This window comes from Sparus aurata, chromosome 1 (assembly GCF_900880675.1).
Source record: "Sparus aurata chromosome 1, fSpaAur1.1, whole genome shotgun sequence".
NCBI classification, from domain to species: domain Eukaryota; kingdom Metazoa; phylum Chordata; class Actinopteri; order Spariformes; family Sparidae; genus Sparus; species Sparus aurata.
Window position 1 is genome coordinate 18896111 of NC_044187.1, and position 22596 is coordinate 18918706.

The window sequence follows — 22596 nt, forward strand, 5'->3', positions numbered from 1 at the left end:
GGAGACTGAACACCCTCAACAAATGTGCTCTAATGAGACTGGAGATTTCACCACAAAGAAAAAGAGTAAGTGCACATGCTCACACATTACCTCCACTCCTTCCCGAAAAGCCCCTTTTGCACGTCTCCTCAACCACAATTGCATTTGCTCACCTCAACCATCAGTTCACTTATGGCCACAGGGCAAAGCTACTTTTTCTCTCATCTTGTTTAATGAGAAGGCACCTGTTGGGTTTATTTCTATATCAAGTGGGCTGTGAGGACCCTAGGGGGAAGGAGGGTAGCTTTAATGTCTAAATGAAGGGGTTGCATTCACCAGAACCTCCCCCTACTCAAGGCTTGCCCCCCCTCTTTCTAAAAACTTCCTCATACTTCTTTCTCACCATAAATTATTAACATGCTACTTTTGTGCCACTCTTGCAATATAATTTCTTCTTAAAGAAGCTTTTAGGAGAAAGGCAACACCACACTCTTTCACTTTTAAGGAAACAGGCCTCTTGGAAAGTGTTTTCCCTCTTCAAAGAAAGGAGGATAATTCTGTGAATATCCCATTTTAGATGCTATGCGTTTCAGTCTAGACTGACTTGCACTTAGTGACAACAGTCGCACCTTTTTACACAAGTCAACCTTAATTCCCTAATTGCGTTAAGTGCTACATAGTAGCATCCTTGTTCTGTGTGTGGTGGTATTCATTAGGTTGACCCTTTCTGCGGGACCTTTCATTTCAGGAGCCAACAGAGACGAGTTGAAGAATCAAAGAGGTTATTTGCCATCTTTGAGGGAAGACAGCCCCCCTTTAGACAGCTTAGGAATGCATTGATCTCCTCATGTCTTAACATTCCCTATCTCTTTAACCGACATCGCTCAGTTTCTTCCTCCGTCTGATTTTTTCTATCAGTGTAATAATAAATAGTTTTCATTCTGCAGACTCCTTGTGACTTTCAAAGCGGTCAACGTTGGAGTGATTGCTTTGGTGGCTTGATGGTTTTGAGGATAATATATGTTGATAGATGGTTGACGCTCTCTAGGCACAGTGAATAGCACACTAGTGTTATCTCACATTCCAACCAACATAACCTGAGTAGAAAGCCACAGTGAAATTCAAAAATGTCACAAAATCTCTGTTATCCTCTTTAAATAATTAATTTTTTGAGCAGGACTAGATACAGTCTTTGCTTGCTTTGGTTTGATTTCAGGAACTTTGACTCCACTTTGATTAGGAACTGTGAAGAAATCTCCTTTGGAATCTCCCATTTCAGTGTGTTTGAGGGTTGATATCTTTGTCATAGATAAAGATTGACAGTACCAGTATATCATGACTGTCTCACCCTCTGTGTGTGTGTGTGTGTGGGACGCGCGCGCGCATACACACAGGGGATAAAGACTGTATGGGGGAATGACCCCAGTCTGGCCGGCTGCATTGTGAGCAATGGGGGTCATAGTGGAATTTCCTGAACTCCCTCCAGGCCCTGACATAGATTAACCAAACCGGGGGAGGTGTGTGCATTTTTGGAAGGTGCATGTGCACTATTTTTGATTGAGTATTGTTTAGTCCATGCAGTCAGGAAGTGACTGAGACGTGTTTATTAGCTGACCGTCTTTGCTTGATCAAGTGACAAGACCTCAGTTTAGGATAACTTCACCCAAAACTGTTGTCTTATCACATCACAGGTATGTTATATATCAGAGGAAATCCTCTTTAGAAGCTCTTATGTAAAGGTTTTTTGTGATGTTAAGGAATCCAACAACCGAATCAGTATATTTCTCAGTTATTATTAAGGAAGTTTAGGCATCCAGTAGCTTATTGCAGGTGATACAAACCAGTGCAATCCAAGCAAATGTGTATAATAATAATAATAACAACAACAACAACAACAACTAAGTACTATTGATAGAGCAACTTTAAAAAAAGCTTTGACAGAATAAAGCAGGACACTCAAGAGACAATGTAACAGGATAAATGCCTAAAAGTCAAGTAAATAAACAATGAAGCTCCATTAAGAATGAAAAGGCAGAACAACAACAAGCGGACAAAAAGGCTAATGATAATAACATGACACCCGTAAAAGCTAAATTGGAACTGGACGTGAATGTGCAGAAGGAAGGAGAAGAGTGTGAAAGTCCAGCCATTATAGAATAAATTCCATAACTCCAGAAAGTTTCCTGGACCAAGGTGAGGAATGTTGGAGAAGAAATGGAAAACGTAGCTGTACATAATGTCTTCTTCTCATTTTTCCCTTCTCTTCTTGCTATTCCCACCCCCTCTCTCTTATCCACTCCTTCTCCCCTCTCCAGAGTGAGGACTCAGATGAGGACGAGCCTTGTGCCATCAGTGGCCGCTGGACCTTCCAGAGGGACAGCAAGCGCTGGTCCCGTATGGAGGAACTGGAGGTTTTTTCCACACTGGTGACAGATGCTGCCCCGCCCCCTTTCCCAAAGGATCAAGTATCCCAGAAAGGCAAGCTCACCCTGTGTGAAGGCAACAGTTCGGAGAGTGTCCTGACCGACCTCAGTGAGCAGCCTGAAGTAGGCTCCCTTCACAGCAGTGGGAGTGGAGGAAGAGGTGAGGAGAAGAGCCATGGTGCAACCCTGACAACTGAGGCTCTGGCTGCTGGTGCCACTCGTGCCAGCTCTGTAGCTAGCATGTGTTCATCGTCGGGCACAGGCGGGTCAGGATGTGCTAATGAGGACTCTTTGTCTGATGGGATGCCTCCATCGCCTCTGGAGACACTTGGACAGTTCACCTTTGATGTGAAAATGGGTATGAGCGGAATGGGAGGAAGTCTTGATAGAGGAGGAGGCAGCGGCAAAAGCACTCGCTCAAGAGCGAAGAGCTTCCTCAAGAGGATGGAGAGTCTACGACTGCGAAGCGGCACCACCTCCAAGAGAAAGAAAAAGGGCAGCACCAGCGGAGGGAAGATAGAAATCAGTGGCCCTGTCATCAAAGAGGGTCTGGATGATGACAAGTTGCGGAGGCTCAACTGCGTGGACATCTCTAGTATGAACCTCAACCACAACCTCAATCACCACCGCAATCCCACTCAGACTATGACACTTAACAGGAATCGCTCTGTATCCTACTCCACTCAAACCAGCAATGGCAGCACTGGGAGCACAGGGAGCAGCCAGTCCGAAGCCAGCAGTGGAAGTGCAGTGAGCACACCGAGTCCAGTGACTCGTGCTCGCAGCCACAGCACGGCAGCAGGCTCTAGTAAGAGAGGAGGAATGTATTTGGAGGGTTTTGATCCTTTCAGCGTTCCCCAACAAGATCGGCAGCCAACACCCCCACCCAAATCTGCCCCGCCCATCCCCTGTCAAGCCAGTAATGGGATGACAGATGATGAGCAGAACCGCAGGAACAACTTCAGTGTGCGCGACAACAGCAGACAAACAGAAGAAGAAGAAGAGGAGGAAGAGGAGGGCATGATCTTTTTCTACTTACCAGAAGGTCACAAGCCTGGAACATTCCCCAAAGCCCTGCAGGACAGGAGTTCACGCAACTACAACGATAACGGGAACTCAGTGATCCTCAGGGGGCGGCAGAGTAGACGCCAGCGCCGTGGCTCCTCAGGCTCCGTCGACAGCCGGCTTAGTTTTTATGACAATGTCCCCTACACGGAGAGAGAGGAGGAGGACGAGGGGGATGAGCGCAAACTGGAGCAAGTGCTGCAACACGTCAGTGGCCTGCAGCGGTTCGTTAACGCCTGGTCAGAGGCTGTGGCCGGGGAAGAGGAGGAGGAGGATGAAGAGGAAGAGGAAGAAGGAGACTCAGACTCTGCACTGGACTCAGCCTCGCCATGCCCGTCATCCCCCTTGCAGAACCGACTGGAGGAGACAGAAAACGGAAGTGACCAAGACAGTACAGGAAACCCACTGGGCGAGGGAGAGGACGGGATGAGAGAGAGGAGAGATTCTGGCGTTGGGGCATCTCTAACCAGAACCAGCAGGTCAGTAAAGACCATCTAAACTGTATAAACATCTAAAGAACTACCTCTCATAGTATGTTGTAGGGGCTGGATGGCTGATGATTTTAGATTGTAATCGATCTTGAAGGAATCCAAATGTAATATCTTCTTTTTTCGAGACTTCATTTAACCTCTTTGACTAGCAAATCAGAGCTTTTTGAACAATCGCTATGTGAGTGATATAGCCAACTAGATGGCTATGCTGTTTGGACAAGCTTTCTTGGTTGATGTAAAAACAAGCAAAAATGTGAGAAAAATATTGTAAGACGATTTTCTTTTTAAAGAATACATAATTTTCTACCATTCTTCTGTCGAAAGTTCGAATGATATCCCACCTTTATCTTACTTTTTTATACTCCGTTGAGCTGAAGATTCAACCTGCTGCTTCCAAAGAGGCTCATGCTTTTTTCTTCTTCTGTAAAGCTCTGGCCAGACATTACGGTAGCTCATGAAAACGCTTAAGGATAACATAGGAAGACAAACACTGAGGTAGCAACAACAAAAGAGTTTGCTAAGAAAGTGACAGCAAATGATAAAATGATAAACAGCGGGACACGCCGAGACTTCTCTCCTTACGTAATGCTGTTGCTGAATACACAGGAATGCTGCTTGGTCTCCATGGGGACTGCTGCTGTTCCTTCAGGAATCCACAGGCAGAATTACATTTGGGGGGGGCGTGGGTTTTTTGAGTTTTAGACAGTCTCTTGATGGATGTGTACATAAACCCTTGTAATCCCTAAACCGATCACTTTGTTGTGTGTTGCTGTGTTTAGTTTATGTGTACACAAAAGCATGACGTAGATCCCAAGACTTTAACTGCTCCTTTTTTAATCAACATTCTTCTTCTCACATCTCAGTTTTTTTTTTCCCTCCTTCTCCTTCCCCGCACCCCAGGCCGCAGAAACTCCGCTGGCCGAGCTTCCAGAACTCCCACCGGCCCAGCTCGGCCTCAGCCCAGCTCCAGATTAGCTGCCAGTCTGTGCTTCAGATGAATCTGCTCCAGAAGCTCTCCCTGCTGCAGCTCACTGCTCTGCTAGAGAAACACACCCCTACAAACAAACATGGCTTCAGCTGGTGAGTGGAGAGCGCGATTTCCAATAGTGATTTTTCGACACACAAGCTTGTTTTTCATTGAAATGCCAATTCCTCCATGTTGCCCTTAAAAATATCCATTTGGCCATCCGTCCATCCAACTACTACCCCTCCCAGTCCCCTCCATCTGCAGGTTGTTGTATAGCATGGTAACGGCTGTCCACAGAGGTTGGGTTTCACATTCTTTTCCCAGGCCCGTAATTGCTGGGAAGGGGTGTACATTGTCTTTTTCTCAACGGGGCAATCATGGCGGTTCACACACATGGTGTTACAAGAGCTGGAGGCTGGAAATTATCCCTCCACCTCTACCTTCTCAACCACCTCTACATTATTGGACTGGCCTCACTTCATGCTGCAATAGCACCAGATATCGTCCTTGTTAGTTGTCTCCAGAGCCTAACTTCTTCTTCCAATCTTTATTCCTGGCCCTATTCCGTTTCTGTTTTATCTGAGGTTAAACTGGGGAACAGTCTTATTTGTTAGGTCATGTGATAGGGAACTAAAACAGTGCATGAAATGACATGATTGACATGAAAGACTTAATTTTGTTGACTAGAAATAACAATACAGGACATACAGGACAGTCATTACAGGCAGAATATATATTAGAGTTACACAAGAACCTGTTTTTAACATCTGAAGGAAGTTTTTACACTAATTTACAAGATCAAATGAAATAAAATGGAAAAATCTAATCATTTCCTTGTGTTTTTCCGTTTCCACTGCCTCTTGTACCTGAGGCCTTCCTTTGACAGGAATGGAAAGCGTTATGACCTCAACTCGTCTTATGACAGGCTGAAAGACAGAGGCCACTTGTTGGCAACTGGAGGCCCACACATATTCAGAATTCCGAGCCAGGATCATAATATGCCTCCTTTTCCGTTTATCCCAAACTGTGGTTCGAATAAGCACTCGGAGTCTTGTGAACGCCTGCTCCTACAAAGACTAACTTATCCTGAGTCACGCATAGCGTCTCTCCGCTAAACACACTCACACCCATGCAGATAGACACACAGACATAAATCTGTGGGCGCATTCTTGCATCTCTCAACTCTGGAGTATGTGGTTACAGACTTGGTGCTCACTTGCACTCAGTGGCACACACACACATACATGCAAACAACATAACAAAAAGTCAGACAGGCACTTTGTGCAGATGTATAAAGCAGTGGGATCCTCCCCTTGTGACACCCTGGTGTACATCCCACACACCCCCCCCCCCACCCTGTTTATCCCACCCCTCGCATAAACGTGGAGACAGGCTACTGCAGCCGCTTGGTTCCCTTCTTTGCACACACATAAAACGCATAAACACACACATTTTGGTTAGCAGGCAAATTGTAAGAGTTACATTTTTGTGTCTCTGTCGTATCCATCTTGAGTCGAAATTGTAAATATCACCTGGTATCCTGAATGATGCAACCTGATCCTGAACATGATATTGTTGATATATTTAGAGAAATCTTTTTACAACTGAACAGATATTGATGAGTTTTATTTTCTTGTGTGTGTGTGTGTGTGTGTGTGTGTGTGTGTGTGTGTGTGTGTGTGTGTGTGTGTGTGTGTGTGTGTGTGTGTGTTGCAGGGCTGTGCCAAAGTTTATGAAGCGGATCAAGGTGCGTGACTACAAAGACAGGAATGTTTTCGGTGTGCCCCTACAAGTCATCGTCCAGCGGACAGGCCAGCCCCTCCCGCAGGGTATCCAGCAGGCCATGCGCTATTTACGCAACCAGTGCCTTGACCAGGTAACATAAAGTACACAAATAAACACACATATATAGACAGATGTGTACATAAGCCTGTGCATATACGGTAATTGCAGTGTACACATAACCTCAAATTTCCTGCCAGCCTGTCATTAAGCTTTGAGCACCATTTTCAGTTTCCACCGCAAAGAGAAAAAGCTTCGTCTTTAAGGTGCTTTAGTTATATAATATCAGAATTTAGGACATTTGCAGTCAGTCATATATTCAACCCTGAATTTTTTTTCACTGGACAATATGTAAGATGGAGTTGTGAATCGGAAAAAGCCTGATACCCACACATGTCGGTGTGTGTGTATACAGTTTCTGTCTTCCCACTTTTTTCTCTTCTCTCTGTCAGACATTCACTGAAGCGGGAAGGCCTGGAGAGAGTCATAATGCGCAGCTGTTAAATCACAGTGTCTGGCTGTTTAATCCAGAGACATTATGAAAGATTTATCTCAGTGTGTGTGTTTGCATTGTCACATGGCTGGGTGGAAAAGGGGCAAACACAAAAGTTGTAACTATAGATAAAGTTATCTTACGTAGCTAGAAGAAAATTAAGATTAAGAAAGAAATACAGCAAAACCAAACAGTGTGGTAGGAAGCAAGGATCTGAGTTTCAAGACTGAAGACAGATTTTAAAAAGCCCTGGCACACAAGGCCAAGGTGTTGCCAGTGTTGCTGATGACCACCTGCAAAGAAAGCTGCCACACAAACCAACTAATTGGCAGAGAGGGCGGAGAGGGTCGTCACCACATACAGAAAGGAAAGACAGATGGAGTCTGGGCAATATAGCTATTAATGGAAGGCATAACAGAAAACAGTGATGGTGTTCTCTTCGAAGCAGGACAAGGCGCCTCTGTTGGGAGGTGGGGAAAGCACATGGAAAATATTCCAGCCGGGCAAGCCAGCTGTCTTTTTCTCTTTTCCTCCCCAACATTGCCATTTCATAAATCCATAAAAGGCCACTCACGATTCAGAACAAGAATGCCCATTGGGTGTCACGCAGCTTCTTGTAAATACAGTCACCTGCTGTGATGTAACCATATTGACTGTAAGCTCTGGATTTGTAGATAAGTAAGGGATATTATTTTCAATGATAACAACCTGTAGCTTTAATCACCATAGATACGCCATAATGATAGGATCAAACTCATGGTAATACTGAAACTAATAAGGGAATTACAGTTCAGAGCGGACTGCTCATGCCTTCTCTCTCTTTGTCCTTAACTCTTGTTTTCCAGGTGGGTCTTTTCCGGAAATCGGGTGTTAAATCTCGTATCCAAGCTCTTCGTCAGATGAACGAGGCGAGCGGCGCAGACGGGGGAGGAGTCAACTACGAGGGCCAATCGGCGTATGACGTCGCAGACATGCTGAAGCAGTACTTCAGAGATTTGCCAGAACCCCTGCTCACCAGCAAACTGTCTGAGACCTTCCTCCAGATTTATCAGTGTAAGAATGAAGTATAAACAAAATCTTGCAGAGGCATCCAGATGCAGTCATACATGCCTTTACTTCGCAGCCACAGAGGATTGGATGAAATTTTATTGCTTTAGAGCTGTGGGTGTTTGTCTGCCATGGAGCAAGAAATTGTGAAACTGTAAAAAAAAGAAAACAAACAAGATGAGTGCAGGAAATACCTGTGGAATGAGGTGATACATGTGATGCAGTATGGGTTCATCCTTCTGTGACTCAACATGGAGCTCAGGTTCTGGTCTTTGTGATTGTAATAGCTGCATTAGGAACTGTTTATATAAGGTAAAACAAAACCAGTCCTGTGCATGAAGTGTGAAGCATATAGTGTATACACACACACGTAGGCTTATATAACACACTTAGCTCAACATATATCCCATCATAGCTCATTCCTGGCAGGCTCAAGTTAACCCATGGACACAAAAATTTTGACATAACACTGCATGGCAGTGGAAATGAGTCTTTTTTGTGAATGTCATATTAAATAAAAGCTACAACATCCTCCTCTTCATCTCCAGACATGCCTAAAGAGCTCCGTCTGCAGGCGGTGCGCGCTGGTGTGCTGCTGCTGCCCGACGAGAACCGCGAGGCGCTGCGGACGCTGCTGTGTCTGCTGAGCGACGTGACGGCCAGCGTGGGCGAGAACCAGATGACGCCCACCAACCTGGCAGTTTGTCTGGCGCCGTCCCTTTTCCACCTCAACACCCTGCGACGCAAGGAAAGCTCCTCGCCAAGGTGTGTATCCACTGTAATCATTGGCCTTATTTTGATTGTCGGCAATAACACAGTTATTGTATCAGCAGCTTACATAACAGGTAATGTGCTGTACAGGAAAGAGTCGCTCAAAAGAAACAAAAGAACAGGATATTGTAGACGGAGGAGAAGAAAACGGAAGAGAGCCTAGTTTAAGGGAGGAGGAAGCGAGAGAGACAGAGGAAATAAACATCTTTACCTAATGAAGAAACATATTTTGTGTTAAATATGACAGGAGACGATTCATCAGGTGCAACACAGCAAAACGGTTCTTACTTTTGTTCCCTATGCCCTCTATAATGTGGATGATGGATGCTGTTACTAATCATATTGTGTCTACCTGTCTTTTTCCCTCTTTGTCAATTAAAGGGTGATGAACAGGAAGCAGAACCTGGGAAAGCCGGACCAGAGAGACCTGAATGAGAACCTGGCTGCCACTCATGGCCTGGCACACATGATCCAGGAGTGCAGGAAACTCTTCCGGGTCAGTAGTTGAATGTATACTCTGAAAAGTTAGCGTGAACATGAAAAGCTGAAGATGTCACACAAGGTTTGCTGATGGATGATTACAACCCCAGTTTCCATAAACTTGTGACATTAAGTAACACTTAAATAAAAACTGAATGCTAATAGTGTGATGTGAACCCATGTTGCAAGGCATGCCCCTGTCCAAACTTAATAAAACATGTTGCTAGCATCAAATTCAGAATAAGCATATAAATCCAAAAATCTATTGAGTTAATGAGTTTAAAAAAAATCAAATATATTGTCTTTGTACTGTTTTTAATTGAGTGCATGTAAAAAAAAAAAAAAAAGTTCAGCAAATTATCATTTTTTTATTTATGTTTTGCACAGCGTCCCAACTTTCTGGGAATCAGGGTTGTATTTGGCAAACTGCACAATGAAGTTTGCTGACAGAATGAATGTCACCTCTGAGTCATCGTACCATGCCAAACACCTTTAGTCCCTTTGTTTGCCCGATAAACAAACATAGCCCCAGTTACATAACTCACTGATCCATTCATGCTGTCATTTGCTCAAGCAGTGTTATGATTACGTAAAGTAAATGTGCCAACCTGTCCTGTCCTGTTGTGCAGAATTGGACTTCACTTCTAACCAAACTTAAAATTAAAAGAACAACATAGTCCCAAAAACCCTTGAATCCACCACACGGAGAGCACTTGACTGGATAAACAGGAAATAATCAGCAAACTACACTTTTCCTAATCCAATTTCAGTCCCATTCAGCCTAAACCGTCCCTCTGCCCAGTGCAGTCTCCTCTGACATGCTACAGTGAGCGCTAAAAGGCTGCATACTGTGGGTCATTACTGTTCAAAGTTTAATTAGATTGTGGGAGCGCTTCCTGGCTTCCTGTCATGTTCACATCACACAACAAGCAAACTCAATTACCTCCCTAATCATTTTTATTTTAATTAGATTTCTAATAGGAATATGAAGCATGATATAACCGACTAATTTGACTCCATTTTTAAGACCCTTTATTATCGAATGAAAATCCTTTTTTTAGACGGTAACGTTGTTAGTGTTCAATTCAACCTGAAAGAGGCCAGGTACAAACAGACAGAGAGAACATGGGGTGGGTGGAAATAGGATGCGTTTCCTTTTTTTAATTGTTTTACATGCAATACTGTTTCCTGTTAATGTAATGAAAGTGGAGATGCCTGACAAAAATAAAACATGGACGAGAGACTTAAAGCTATTCACTCTCATCTTGGGACATACATAACGTAACGTCCGACCCTCATCGTCCTCCTTCTTCTCCCACAGATCCCAGAGGAGATGAGCCGCTGCAGGAACTCGTATGTGGAGCAGGCGCTGCTGCCACGGCGCCTGGAGGACCTCGCTGGTGAAGAGGCCGGGCAGGGAGGTTACAGAACCTGCCTACAGGACAGCCTGGACGCCCTCCTCAAAGAGGCAAAGGACAAGTTTAAAGGCTATGACAGCTGCTCCACACCCGAGCATGCTGAGCTGGCCTGCAGGAAGGTAAAAACAACTTGCTGTACTTTTTTTATTTTTTTTATTTCATCCATATGGCTGCTTTCAGTGTGTCTGTTTGTGGCAGAGGATGATACAGTGAAAATGAAAGTCATGAAAGATAACTTCATGAGAGAAAAAACAGCATCGGTCGATCTGTCACCATCAGTGAAGCGCACGTTGTCTTTTCAACTATCTGCGTTTCCTGTCTCCTCCAAACTCTCTCCTGCTTCTCTAAATATCTCATGGAAAACCAGCACTTAGGGTTTCCTGTATAGAAACACATCCGTGTGAAACTGGCCTGGCCCTTGGCTTCTCATTCCTATCCCACTACTGGACTCTCTCCCAAAATGACATCAGCCTGACAGTGACACATACACAACCTCACCATTATCCCAGGCCTACATTTCCTGTGTCTACTGTGCGAGGGCCCAGTATGAGGTTATCTTTTCTCCAGTTTGAGAGTCACAAGGCGCAGAGAGTGCGTTCTTTATCAGCCGATGGCATAACGGAGCAGCTGACTTGGCTAAAGAGCAACAGGAGGTCCTGAAACACAGCCTGACTGTTGTGTATTAAATTATTATTTGATAACCACTTCTAATTTCTGTTAATATGACTGATAAGATTAGTATCGCAAGGAAGCTGAAATTGAATGTTTACCAGTTTTTCAGGGTCGATACCGATACTAGTCAGTATCCAATCTTATTAGTACCAAGGCCTTACGTCAGGACTCAGGTGTCACTATGAATCGTCCTTGGTTCCCATCAGGTGGGGACATTTAATCTCCAGTTTCTCTCTCCCCTCATTTCTTTTCATCTCTCTGCTTTCAAATAAAGTCATAAAATGCACAAAATTATTTAAAAGAGAACTGTGTTTAAACTAATTGGACTTCAATCTGTTTTTTCAGGTGCATGATGGTTTTCCCCTGCGGCAGTGGAAGGTGACTGTGGAGCTGCCTGCGACTGCCGAGGAGGTCCTGACGCGCCTTCTGCGGGAGCAGGGCCACTGGGACGAGGACCTGCTCGAGTGCCGGACGGTGGAGACTCTGGATGAGAGGACGGAGGTCTACCAATACGTCAGGAACACCATGGCACCGCATCCTACCAGAGACCACCTGGTGCTCAGGTAGACATGCTGATTATCCTCCTCTTCCTCCTTATCTGTCTCAAGTATTCATCACAGCTAACTGATTGATGGTTATTAGCAGCATATTTAGCCAACATTGGCGGCAACAAATAGATTTCATGCACAATGTTATTGCTTCATAAGTCTTTTTCTGTCTTGATAATACTACATGTAGACATAGAAACAGAGACTCATGTTTGTGGTAGTGTTTCCATCCATCTGTTAGAAAATGTATTTCACACAAAGCAAAACTGTATGGAAATCAGGTTTTAGTAGAAGTTCTGCTCTGATTTTATGTCTTTTAATCCAAACTCTTGTCTCGCTCCAACAGAACATGGGTAACAGACCTGCCAAAGGGAGCGTGTGCACTGGTGTGTACATCTGTGGACCATGAAGGCGCACCTGTTGTAGGCGTTCGGGCCAATGTCCTCACCTCACGTTACTACATAGAGCCCTGCGGAGCCAACAAGTGCAGACTCACACATATTTCCCGGATCGACTGCAGGTGAGAAAAAGTCTGACAGGAGCAAAGACACATTTTAGGATTATTTAACGTCTTTGAGCTGATGGCACAACGAGCTAATACCATGTCTCCTTTGTTTTCTTCAGGGGTCGTTTCCCAGAGTGGTACAATAAACTGTATGGACACTTGTGTGCTGCTGAAGTGGCACGGATACGTGACTCATTCACGGTGCCCTTGGACAAATAAAAAAGCAGCGTGCAATTTGTGAGACAACAGGCTCAGCCGCTTCTTTGAGCCCCTGGACCATAATTTGGATCCTACAGAGGACTCGAAATGACTTATTCCATCCATCCCAACAGAGAGGTAAACTGGGTCCAAACCTCTTCATGCTCACAAATCCTGGATCCTGGATTGAAGGACTTTTTTGACTGATGCTATTATTTCAAACTGCTCTGTTGGGGTTGTCTGTGTGGTGCCTAGAGGACTCAAGTCGCACAAACATTTATCCTGGGCCAAAGGAGATGATGTTGCTGATACGGGACGTGAGGTTTAACCAAAGGGTGCTATTGCTTCTGAGAAGCAAAGAGGCGTGCGTGCGTGTGTGTGCATGAGAGTTCAAGCAAACAAACGGTTAATAAATACATATTCCTCGCACTGGTTTCCAGTGGCAGCATAATGTGTACATACAGTATTGTGATCACGGTAATGGATTGTGTCCGTCTCGTGTTACCTCTGTCTTTTTCCTTTTTATGTTACAGCAAAGCACAGTAGACAATATTATGGTCAGTTGATTGATGAATCCATGGGTGAAGAAAGATGTGAATGTGCTGGTAATATGCAGACGGAGTAGAGACAATAGGCAGGATGTACTGAGATGGCAGGCCGCTGATGGCACAGAGGGTTTTTAGTGTTTCAGGAGAGGGAGGCAGGGACAGATGAGAATCGGTGGCTGGCTCACCAAAAAGAGAGGGAACGATCAAAGACTTTTGCCAAGATACAAATAGATGTGTGCTCACTTTTTTAAACAAACAAAAAATTCAACTCCACGTGGCATGAGCAAATGGGAAGTTTGGAAGATGCATGAAAAAAACGTAAGACCAACAGATCTACAGTAAAGGACCAAATTCGGAAAAAGCTGAAAGAAGTGGCTGCCCCGTGTTTAGCTTTTCCTCACTATTAAAGAGTTCGAGGTAGTGTTGTTAAAAGCACAGTCAGTTCACTTTTTGAAACGTTGTTGTCAGCTCGACATCACTCGTATATATTTGAAACACATTAATGTCACACAGAACAGATAAAAAAAACAATGCACTGTTCTATCTTTCAACAGAAGCCTCTAGCTAGCCCTATAAAAGATGAGAAGAAAACAGAAAAAAAGGTCCTTTTATAAAGGTGGAGATTTTACAGGTTTTACTGTAAAGAAGAGGGCAGATCAAATGTTTGTGTGATTTCAAACGGAAGGAAAATATCTTTGTGTAAGCTTCTTTCTCTGTGCTGTCATGTCGGTGTTTTAAAAAATAAGAGAGATTTAGGTCCTCATAATACAAGCTGACCTTCATTATGTAACACTCACGCTTCAGTCTGAGGGTTTGTCATATGGAGTTGTAGGATTAATACACTAAGCCATTGTTCATATCGTAAGTGTTTGTACCTTTAACTGTGTCTCTGCCAAATAATAACGCATGACAATGACAGTTAATTTAAAACAAATATATTTATACCTCAGATATCTGTTTGTTTTGTATCATACCATTTTATTTTATTTTAATGTAAATGTTTAAGCTTTGTGTTACAGAAATGGACAAATGTTTTATCTTTTTTATTAATATTATTTCTGTACAGTTTAATCAAAGTGCACTATTAAATGTATTAAAATAAAAAAAGCCCCGAGTCTTGAGAGTTATGTAACAGTGAGTGTACAGGGAGACTTCCAATCCCTCATAATCGCCTCAGTTATTTGTTTACACTGCAGTTTATTACACCTTCTCAGATCCAGACTAACTCAGCGCCACATCCATCGCTCTCTTCCCCTTCATTCCACACCAGTAAATCCATAACCGGGCCAGAGAGGCGTGAGCTGCATGCAGGGGGGTATCAACTGGCCTTGGTAGATGGTGATCTCACTCGTTGTCTTGTTTCTTACATAACAGAAGACAATGGGGTCCGTTGTACACAGCTGGCCTGGTCTAGACTGAAGGGGGGGCAGTCATGCGGCAAAGAAGAGGGGGTCCAAGGGTCAGAGCAGGGGTTAATGTAGCCCTTTATGTTTTTAATCACTCGACTAAACCACAAGTATCCATCTGTAGGGGGAAAAGCATCTTTACTTGCTGTATTTTCTGTTCGCGCTTTGCTCTTATAGAAGAATTTGAATAATTATGATCTATATATACACTCATACTGCTAGAAGACTTTCCTAACAACAGAAACAAGTGTTAACTTGATTTTAAAAGCCGACTGTAGAGACAATGCACACACTTTTTTCTGATGGACCTCGAACACCTCATGTACTCTCCACTTCAGTGCAACACAGGAAGTAGTGTTACAACCACACAGACTCACACAAAACTGCAATGTATGCATGTTTGTTATATACATTCAACAGATTTGTGTAACACAAACCTCTACACATAAATTCTGTCTGTCTTTCGGCTTTTGCTTTCTCTTCCTCCGTGTGTGTGTGTGGTATGTTTTTGCACGTACATGTGTATGTATTTCTGCTGGGAACCCAAACACCTCTGGGAGATTATGCAGGGCCAGATAAGGCTGACCGAGAGTCAGCACCAGGGCTGCATTCCTGCAGCGTTGTTTGAGAATCCAGCGCAGAAGGTTTCCCACATTGATAAATGAATACGAACGTGCAAGTGCATGCTTCCAACAGAACAGTGTGTTTTGAATTCTTTGTTTACTTTTTGTTGTTACAACTGGGAATTCTACCATTCTATTTCCCTCCTGAACCAGAGAGTATCAGTAGTCCACTAGTCTTGGATTTTTTAAATAAATGGTTAAGAGTGGGCTGTCAGACTGAAGAACGACAGCAGGCTTCAATAGTAAAACTTTACGATAACCATCATTAATAAATGGCATATTTAACTTAAGTTTATGGTTGTTTCACTGTCAATAAACAATGAAAAGCTTTATCAAGCATTTATTAAGGTATGATTTATTGTAAAGTTGCAGCTGAGGTTTGTTCACCTTTACAGTTGCTTAATAAATGGTTTGTAAAGCATTTCATTTTGTTCGTTTATGGTCAAAAACGATTAACTACAGATCAGTTAACTATAAATGTATTTATCAGTCATGGTTACTGCTTCAACTGCAATGTTAACACACAAAGAACTCATTAAAATATGCAAATAAACCCATTTTTCTCCATCATTTGCACATTGGTCTTCATTGCACAGCTGACACCATCAGCGCTAACCTGCTTATTACAGATTTGATTAAGCACATCTTGTTTCCTCGTCATTGACCAAGTACGTAGCCTAAATGGTGCAATATGTAAGAATCGGCCATCTTTCAAACTCATAACAAAATGAGGGCAGCACTGTAAGCGCAGTAAGCTGCTAACTGCTGCTAACTGTTGCTGCTGCTGTTAGTTAGTTAGCTCAGTTAGCCACGCAGCTAGCAGTTTGGGCTGGGAGCTCAGGGATCAGGACTGTGTCAGTGTTCAGACTGCTAGCAGGGGAGCTTTGGTCCCACATGGGCTGGAGCTAGCTGGTTAGCATGCTAACTTCAGTAGATATCTGTGCAACATGTCACGTAGACACTGTAATGCGAAAACTGCTAGTTAGTCACATGCTGTTAATGATTTCCGTTTTCAACCTAAATCTTTTACATATCCTCTTATCCTCTCATCTTTCATTGACTGACAGCATCACATTTATCGTAATAAAGTACTTGTTCCAGCTCTGCAATGACACTTTATGAGTGGGTATATCAAACTCAACAACCGTTGATCTTTATGGCTGCACCATTCTATCAAATTGACACAAGCTTTTCGAAACTTCAGTCTTACAGATTTGACACTTTTCATCTTTTCCAAATCATTGTCGGCTGCAAAGGATGAGTTAGCGCACACTTCAATTCTTAGCATCAAATGCAGGTGAAACTGAGTTTCTCCACCAATGTGTCGTCAACAAAATGTCACAGGTGTATGAAGTGTCTGGCAGGGACTCTTGGTTGCATGCCTCCACGTGGACTGGAATGCTCTGATGGATAACTCGTTGTATTGTGGCAACAGGAATGGTATGTCATCGTGATAACAGCATGTTTTAAGAGTCAACATGGGAAAGATTTAGCCAAACAATGTTTCTACAGTTGACCTCATATCATTCTTGATTATCTCGGTATTGCAGAAATTCCAAACACTCCGTTTTTAAGAGGGCAAAACCAGATCCGTCTATCCAAATAATTAGGTCGGTGTACACTGATGCATTAAGAGAACGTGCGTGCAAAAATACAACTCCACACACACCATCTAGTTGTTTTAACAACCTAATCACCGGTGTACCAGACGTCGAATCACAGTCCTAATATGGCAGCGTGAGTGCTCACTCCATCCCTGCAAATATTTTATTCAACCTGTGTGGCAAACGAAAGCTAGAAGGCGTGGAGCACACCCTGCCAGTGGTGTGTTTAAATGTCTCAGACCAAACACAAGGGGTCACTGAACTGGACTGCAAGTGAAAACAAAGGTCTGTTAGACAGTTCAACACTGTCCTCTGCTGGTTATATGGGATAAGACTAGCTCCCCCACAGACAGACTTCTCTCCACTCTTAGTTCATGGGCCAAACGAGATGTTGGTACCACCCAAGGTGGCAAAGGTTACTCATCATTTTTGAAAAGATACATGTCTGTAGGTAACATTTTTGTATGATACCCTTCCTGAGTCACAGCTAAATTGGTGTTAAGAGCTGTTGAAGTTACCCTTCCCCATTGAAAAAATGCATTTAGACACTGGTGCATATCTTTGTATTGGCTCATTTTCAGGACATTTTACATTGTTTTATATTATTGTGTTTGGTACTGTTTTTAAGGGGACACTCAGAGCTTTCCTTCAAGGCCTTTTGTCTATATGTGTGACAAGTACAGTGGACACTGGAGCTCTTCAAACTTCTAATTTTCTTTTTTTTTCTTTCAATTTCCGCCTAAATTATACGTTTTCTTTTAGTCCAGTGGCATCAAGAAACATCAGAGACACAAAACACAAATAACTGGAATACTGCCATGACTCTCAGGATTCAGGATTCAGGAAATGTATGATTTATCCATATTATTTCATTCTGAGGGGGTGATTTTCAGCCTTATATTAGGCGGACAGCTATAAGCAGTCAGTAAGATCTGCATTTGTTCAGGTCAATGACAATACAGGATAATCATTTAAATCATAGTGAGGAAACAACTGTAGTCATCAAATCAAATCATAATAACAATAACAATAACAATAATAATAATAATAATTTGCCTTCAGCACATCAACATGACTCATCACTCAAACTGGTCATAATTTTCTTCATCTGACTCCCCAAGTTCAAAGTCGAGTTGTGGATCGTGGGCTTGTTTTTGGTTGCTGCAGGTCTGCAACTTACACATGTCTGTGCAGGACAGTCCATTTGACAGGCACGTGCAATCTGGCAGTTTGCACGAACGCACACACTTGCATGATAGCAGCTCCAAGACCACATTTGGTGCAGGTGGGGAACGCATCCAGTGAATGGCCAGCTTGCCATAATTTTCAGTCCATCCATGCTGAGTAGGACTTGGCACCACAGGAGAAGCTTGTAGACAGCAGTTCCAGATTGCCTCTTTTTAGTAAACTCTGTGTACACAAACAATGTTCTCAATGCTCGTGTTCATGTGTATCAGACCCTGGTTATACCACGAGCAAAATTTTTATGTTGCGTCAAGCCTTCTTACCGGTTTAAAAATAGAGATTTTGATGCTATTGTAAAAGTGGCCCTTGCACTGAGAAAATTAGTTTGACCCAAAACCAGAAATACGTATCGTAATTATGCTTTTACATGAAGGTTTGACTCATATACATTTACAAAAAAAAGCCTAGGTTCCAATTTTCTGACAAAATATGCACTCTCTGTCATACGTCCTAAATGTTCCTGAGACACATCTAGCTGCTCTCTTAGATACTTTCTCTTCAGCAGAGCCACTTTTTTTTTTTTCCAAGGATGCCATTAAGAAGTTTCTTCATAGTGAAGATACTGCGACACTTCCTGTGGTAGTAGATTGGTGGAATCTGTCCCTCAGGAATGACATTTGCCGTGTCTAAAATTGGTGCATGATTCCGTAACTGAGCTGCCCTGAGCAGAGTTTTCCAGGAGTCAATATCTTGAAGTGAAACCAACTTCTCTCTATCATCAGAGCAGTGGATAATGCATTCCATTTTTGGTTGCTTTGGTTGCGGACTGTTATTTCCTTGCTCACTGGTGGCCATGATCATTCAGTTTAACTAGAAACATATAATCAGAAACCATAAATCAAAATGAATCTTAACTAATGTCTTAACATGTAGCCTACATTAACAGCTTATTTAATGTAAAGTTGGTACTTTTTATATATTTTCTAAACAGAAATATTGTACATAACCACCACTACTACTTACCATAGTAGATCATTATATAACAACTATGGTCTGCATCACAAACTATATTCAAAATGCACATGACTTGACATATGTATTGCTCACTGTTACATTGGTTCAAATGAGACAACCAAACAAGTTTCAGGCCACTTGAAGCTTGCTTGAGGTATAAATGCACCAACATGTTTGCCAGCAAGACAAAATTAAACTAAAAACTAAAACTGAGTTATCTGTAAAATGAATGATGACATAAAAAAACAGCAGCAATTTAACTGGAAAAATTAGAAAAGAGGTACCACACAGTAATGGTATCATTAAGAAATTCACAAACTATTTTAAGCATACAACTGGTGCAGTCCAGAAGGAGTAAAGATGGTGTTTATGGAGTCCTGGTGGAATAAAGAAGGTGAGAAAATATTTAATCATTTATCAGATTTGGTGTCATGTCCTCCTAATATAAGGCCCCCTTCTATAATATAATATAACCCCCTCAGAATGAAATAATATGAATAAATCATACATTTTCTGAATCCTTGGGGTCATGGCAGTATTCCAGTTTTTGTGTTTTGTGTCTCTGATGTTTCTTGATGCCGCTGGACTAAAAGAAAACATATGATTTAGTCGGAATTAAAAAAAAAAAAAAAAGAAAATTAGAAGTTTGAAGAGCTCCAGTGTCCACTGTACTTGTCGCACATATAGACAAAAGACCTTGAATGAAAGCTCTGAGTGTCCCCTTAAAAATGGTACCAAACACAATAATATAAAACATTGGAAAATGTCCTGAAAATGAGCCAATACAAAGATATGCACCAGTGTCTAAAAGGCATTTTTTCAATCGTGGAGGGTAACTTCAACAACTGATAACACCAATTTAGCTGTGTCTCAGGAAGGGTTATCATACCAAAATGTTACCTACAGACATGACCTGTATCTTTTCAAAAATGATGAGCAACCTTTGCCACCTTGGGTGGTACCGACATCTCGTCTGGCCCATGGACTATCTTTAGACAATACAGTGTTAGGACTCATTTGAAGGTGAAATATATGACATCCAGTCATTGGAACTGGAATTCAGTGATCCAACTTCTAACAAATTTGGGCCAGGGGCGTGAAGTTCTTCCACCCTAACCCACTAGTTCAGGCACCCTTTGATCGGATTATGCCCATTTTAAAACCCAGCCTTCATTTTGTTCTCAGCTACACATCTGTAAAGTCTGTGAACTGTATCTTGCGCAGTTCACAGACAAAAATCTCTCCACAAACAGATAAGCATATTTGTGTAGCAGGCCCCCTGCTACAAAAGATTTCCCCACATTTTGCCATGACCACTCACACACAGAGCACTGCATTAACAAGATGATCAATGACATTCACATCAACTGGCCACTGATTTTAATGTTGTGGCTGACCGGCGTATGTTGACAGTAAATATGACCTGTGGGTCTCCTCTTGTTTATTTCAGCTTTCAGTAGAATATGTCTGGTTGTTTGTTTTGTCTGTAAAAACACACGTTTTTTGCCTTTATTTTCCCCAGTTGTGTCCACTCTTTTATTTAATGTTCATATCATACTTTTCTTGTGGATGCATTTTGCACTTCTCTGCCTGTCTTTAAGGGAGCAGTGGACCACTTGGGCCACCAGAGTGCAGTGTCTCCACTCAGACGGCAGGCTGTACCAGGTTGAAAATGATGAATGAGCATCATCAGTTCTAGAAAGACTGATTATTTTGTCTTTTTAACTAAACAACACAAGATAACAAAGGTGTGCCTGGTTTATAGGGTCACAACAGAGCAATTAAACTTTACCATGAAAGGCTCTGACCGAATATCACGAAGGCTAATAACTATTTCACATCTGATCAAATGTTTACTGACAAAGCTTTGATGCTAGACAACATTATTTTTAACTGTTGATGTTTTTTCCCCTGCTCGCCACTTAGCAGGTAAATACACCTTTCCATGCTTTTTCATGCCACCCAAAGCACATCATGTGTTTACTTAAGACCAGAGATGTTTTTAAGACAATGCTTTTTTTTGTTTGTTTGTTTTTTTGATGCCATCTATTAAGTCATAATACTAGTAGAGATCAGTACTGTCTGGATATAAATAACTGAATCTGATTTATGTGTTCGTTTAGTGACAAGAGCACATTGTTGTGATGGCCATTTTATTTTTCCCCATTTATATTCTTCATTTGGCATGTTGCTAACTGTGGCTTGATGCTGTCACAGGCAGAGCCGGGGCCACGGGTCAGCTGCAGCCCCGACGACCACGCGAGCTGACAGGTGATGATGGGAGGCGACGGACAGCAGCATGACGTGACAGCGGATCTACACTGAGCATCTCTTGTGTCGGAGCTATACTGGGTTAGGAAAGCGTGGATGGATATAAGGATCAATCAGCAGCTTTTGACCTTCACATTATGTATATTTTCACAGATCACTTAAAATGTTTTGGATGTGGAAGTGGAAAATAGACCTGGGCAGAACATGAAACACTGAAAACAAGTAACGTGTACATTAAATGATGTGTCTAGCAGAGGAGAGAGAGACGGGGGAAGGGGAGGTGCAGCAGCCACAGCAGTAATAACAGCTTTACTAATTGAGATAGGAGTAATAATAATACTAAAAGTATAATAATAATAATAATAATAATAATAATGATAACAACCATAATTATAATGATGATGATGATGATGATGGTAGAAGACAAGCAGGACCAAAGCAGCAGGGCCAACCACCATCCATGGGAACCTGCGAGACCAAAGAGACTCCGGGGAAGAGGCCAAGTCTGTAACACGTATTCATGAAGCATGATTGTGTACAGAAAGAGAAAAAGAGAGAGGAGCTCAGAGCATCATGAAAAATTACCCCACAGACTAAACCTATGGCTGCATAGCTAAGAGCCGGTGCAGGCTCGAACTATAAGCTTTATAAAATAGGAAAATCAATTCTGTAATGTAGACCAGGTGTCTGCCTGGAGAGGAGCGTGATGGCTGGATGCATCGTGCAGCATTCTCCTGTGTTTTCATGTTTTATTGTTTTAATCTTGAGTGTGTGTGCAATTTTTATGTTTCCGTGGTGGCTGTGTGTACCTTTATCTGGTTCTGTAAAGCAATCGTGTTCTGAAAATTGCTTTATGAACAAACTTTATCATGAGTTTGATATATTACAGAATTTAGGCTAATATATGCAATGTTCTTTTATTTGACTAATATTTAGAATGCTAATTTTATGTGGAAAAATGGTGATAATCATAACCCTCCTATTGGCTGCCGTGTAACCTGACGTCTTGCCCTGATTTGTTTTCTTTCTTTTTAGTAAATGTAACGTAGGCAAGGCTCTTTTATTTTATTTTACTATAGTACTCGGCAGGTAGAAGGATAATTCAT

General features: G+C 42.4%; 1 protein-coding gene across 5 annotated transcripts in view; it reads left to right on the forward strand.

The window, feature by feature from the left end:
• Positions 1–15983, forward strand: part of dlc1 (DLC1 Rho GTPase activating protein) — a 96696-nt gene extending 80713 nt beyond the window's left edge. For all 5 annotated transcript variants that reach the window (XM_030442929.1, XM_030442851.1, XM_030442763.1 and 2 more), the window contains 11 exons: positions 2–65; positions 2295–3946; positions 4859–5038; positions 6642–6801; positions 8046–8253; positions 8796–9012; positions 9400–9514; positions 10820–11035; positions 11934–12151; positions 12483–12656; positions 12761–15983. In XM_030442929.1, the coding sequence (XP_030298789.1) occupies positions 2–65; positions 2295–3946; positions 4859–5038; positions 6642–6801; positions 8046–8253; positions 8796–9012; positions 9400–9514; positions 10820–11035; positions 11934–12151; positions 12483–12656; positions 12761–12860 (3304 nt within the window). In that variant the 3' untranslated portion in view covers positions 12861–15983. The remainder of the gene's footprint in view (position 1; positions 66–2294; positions 3947–4858; positions 5039–6641; positions 6802–8045; positions 8254–8795; positions 9013–9399; positions 9515–10819; positions 11036–11933; positions 12152–12482; positions 12657–12760) is intronic.
• Positions 15984–22596: the final 6613 nt, after the last annotated feature.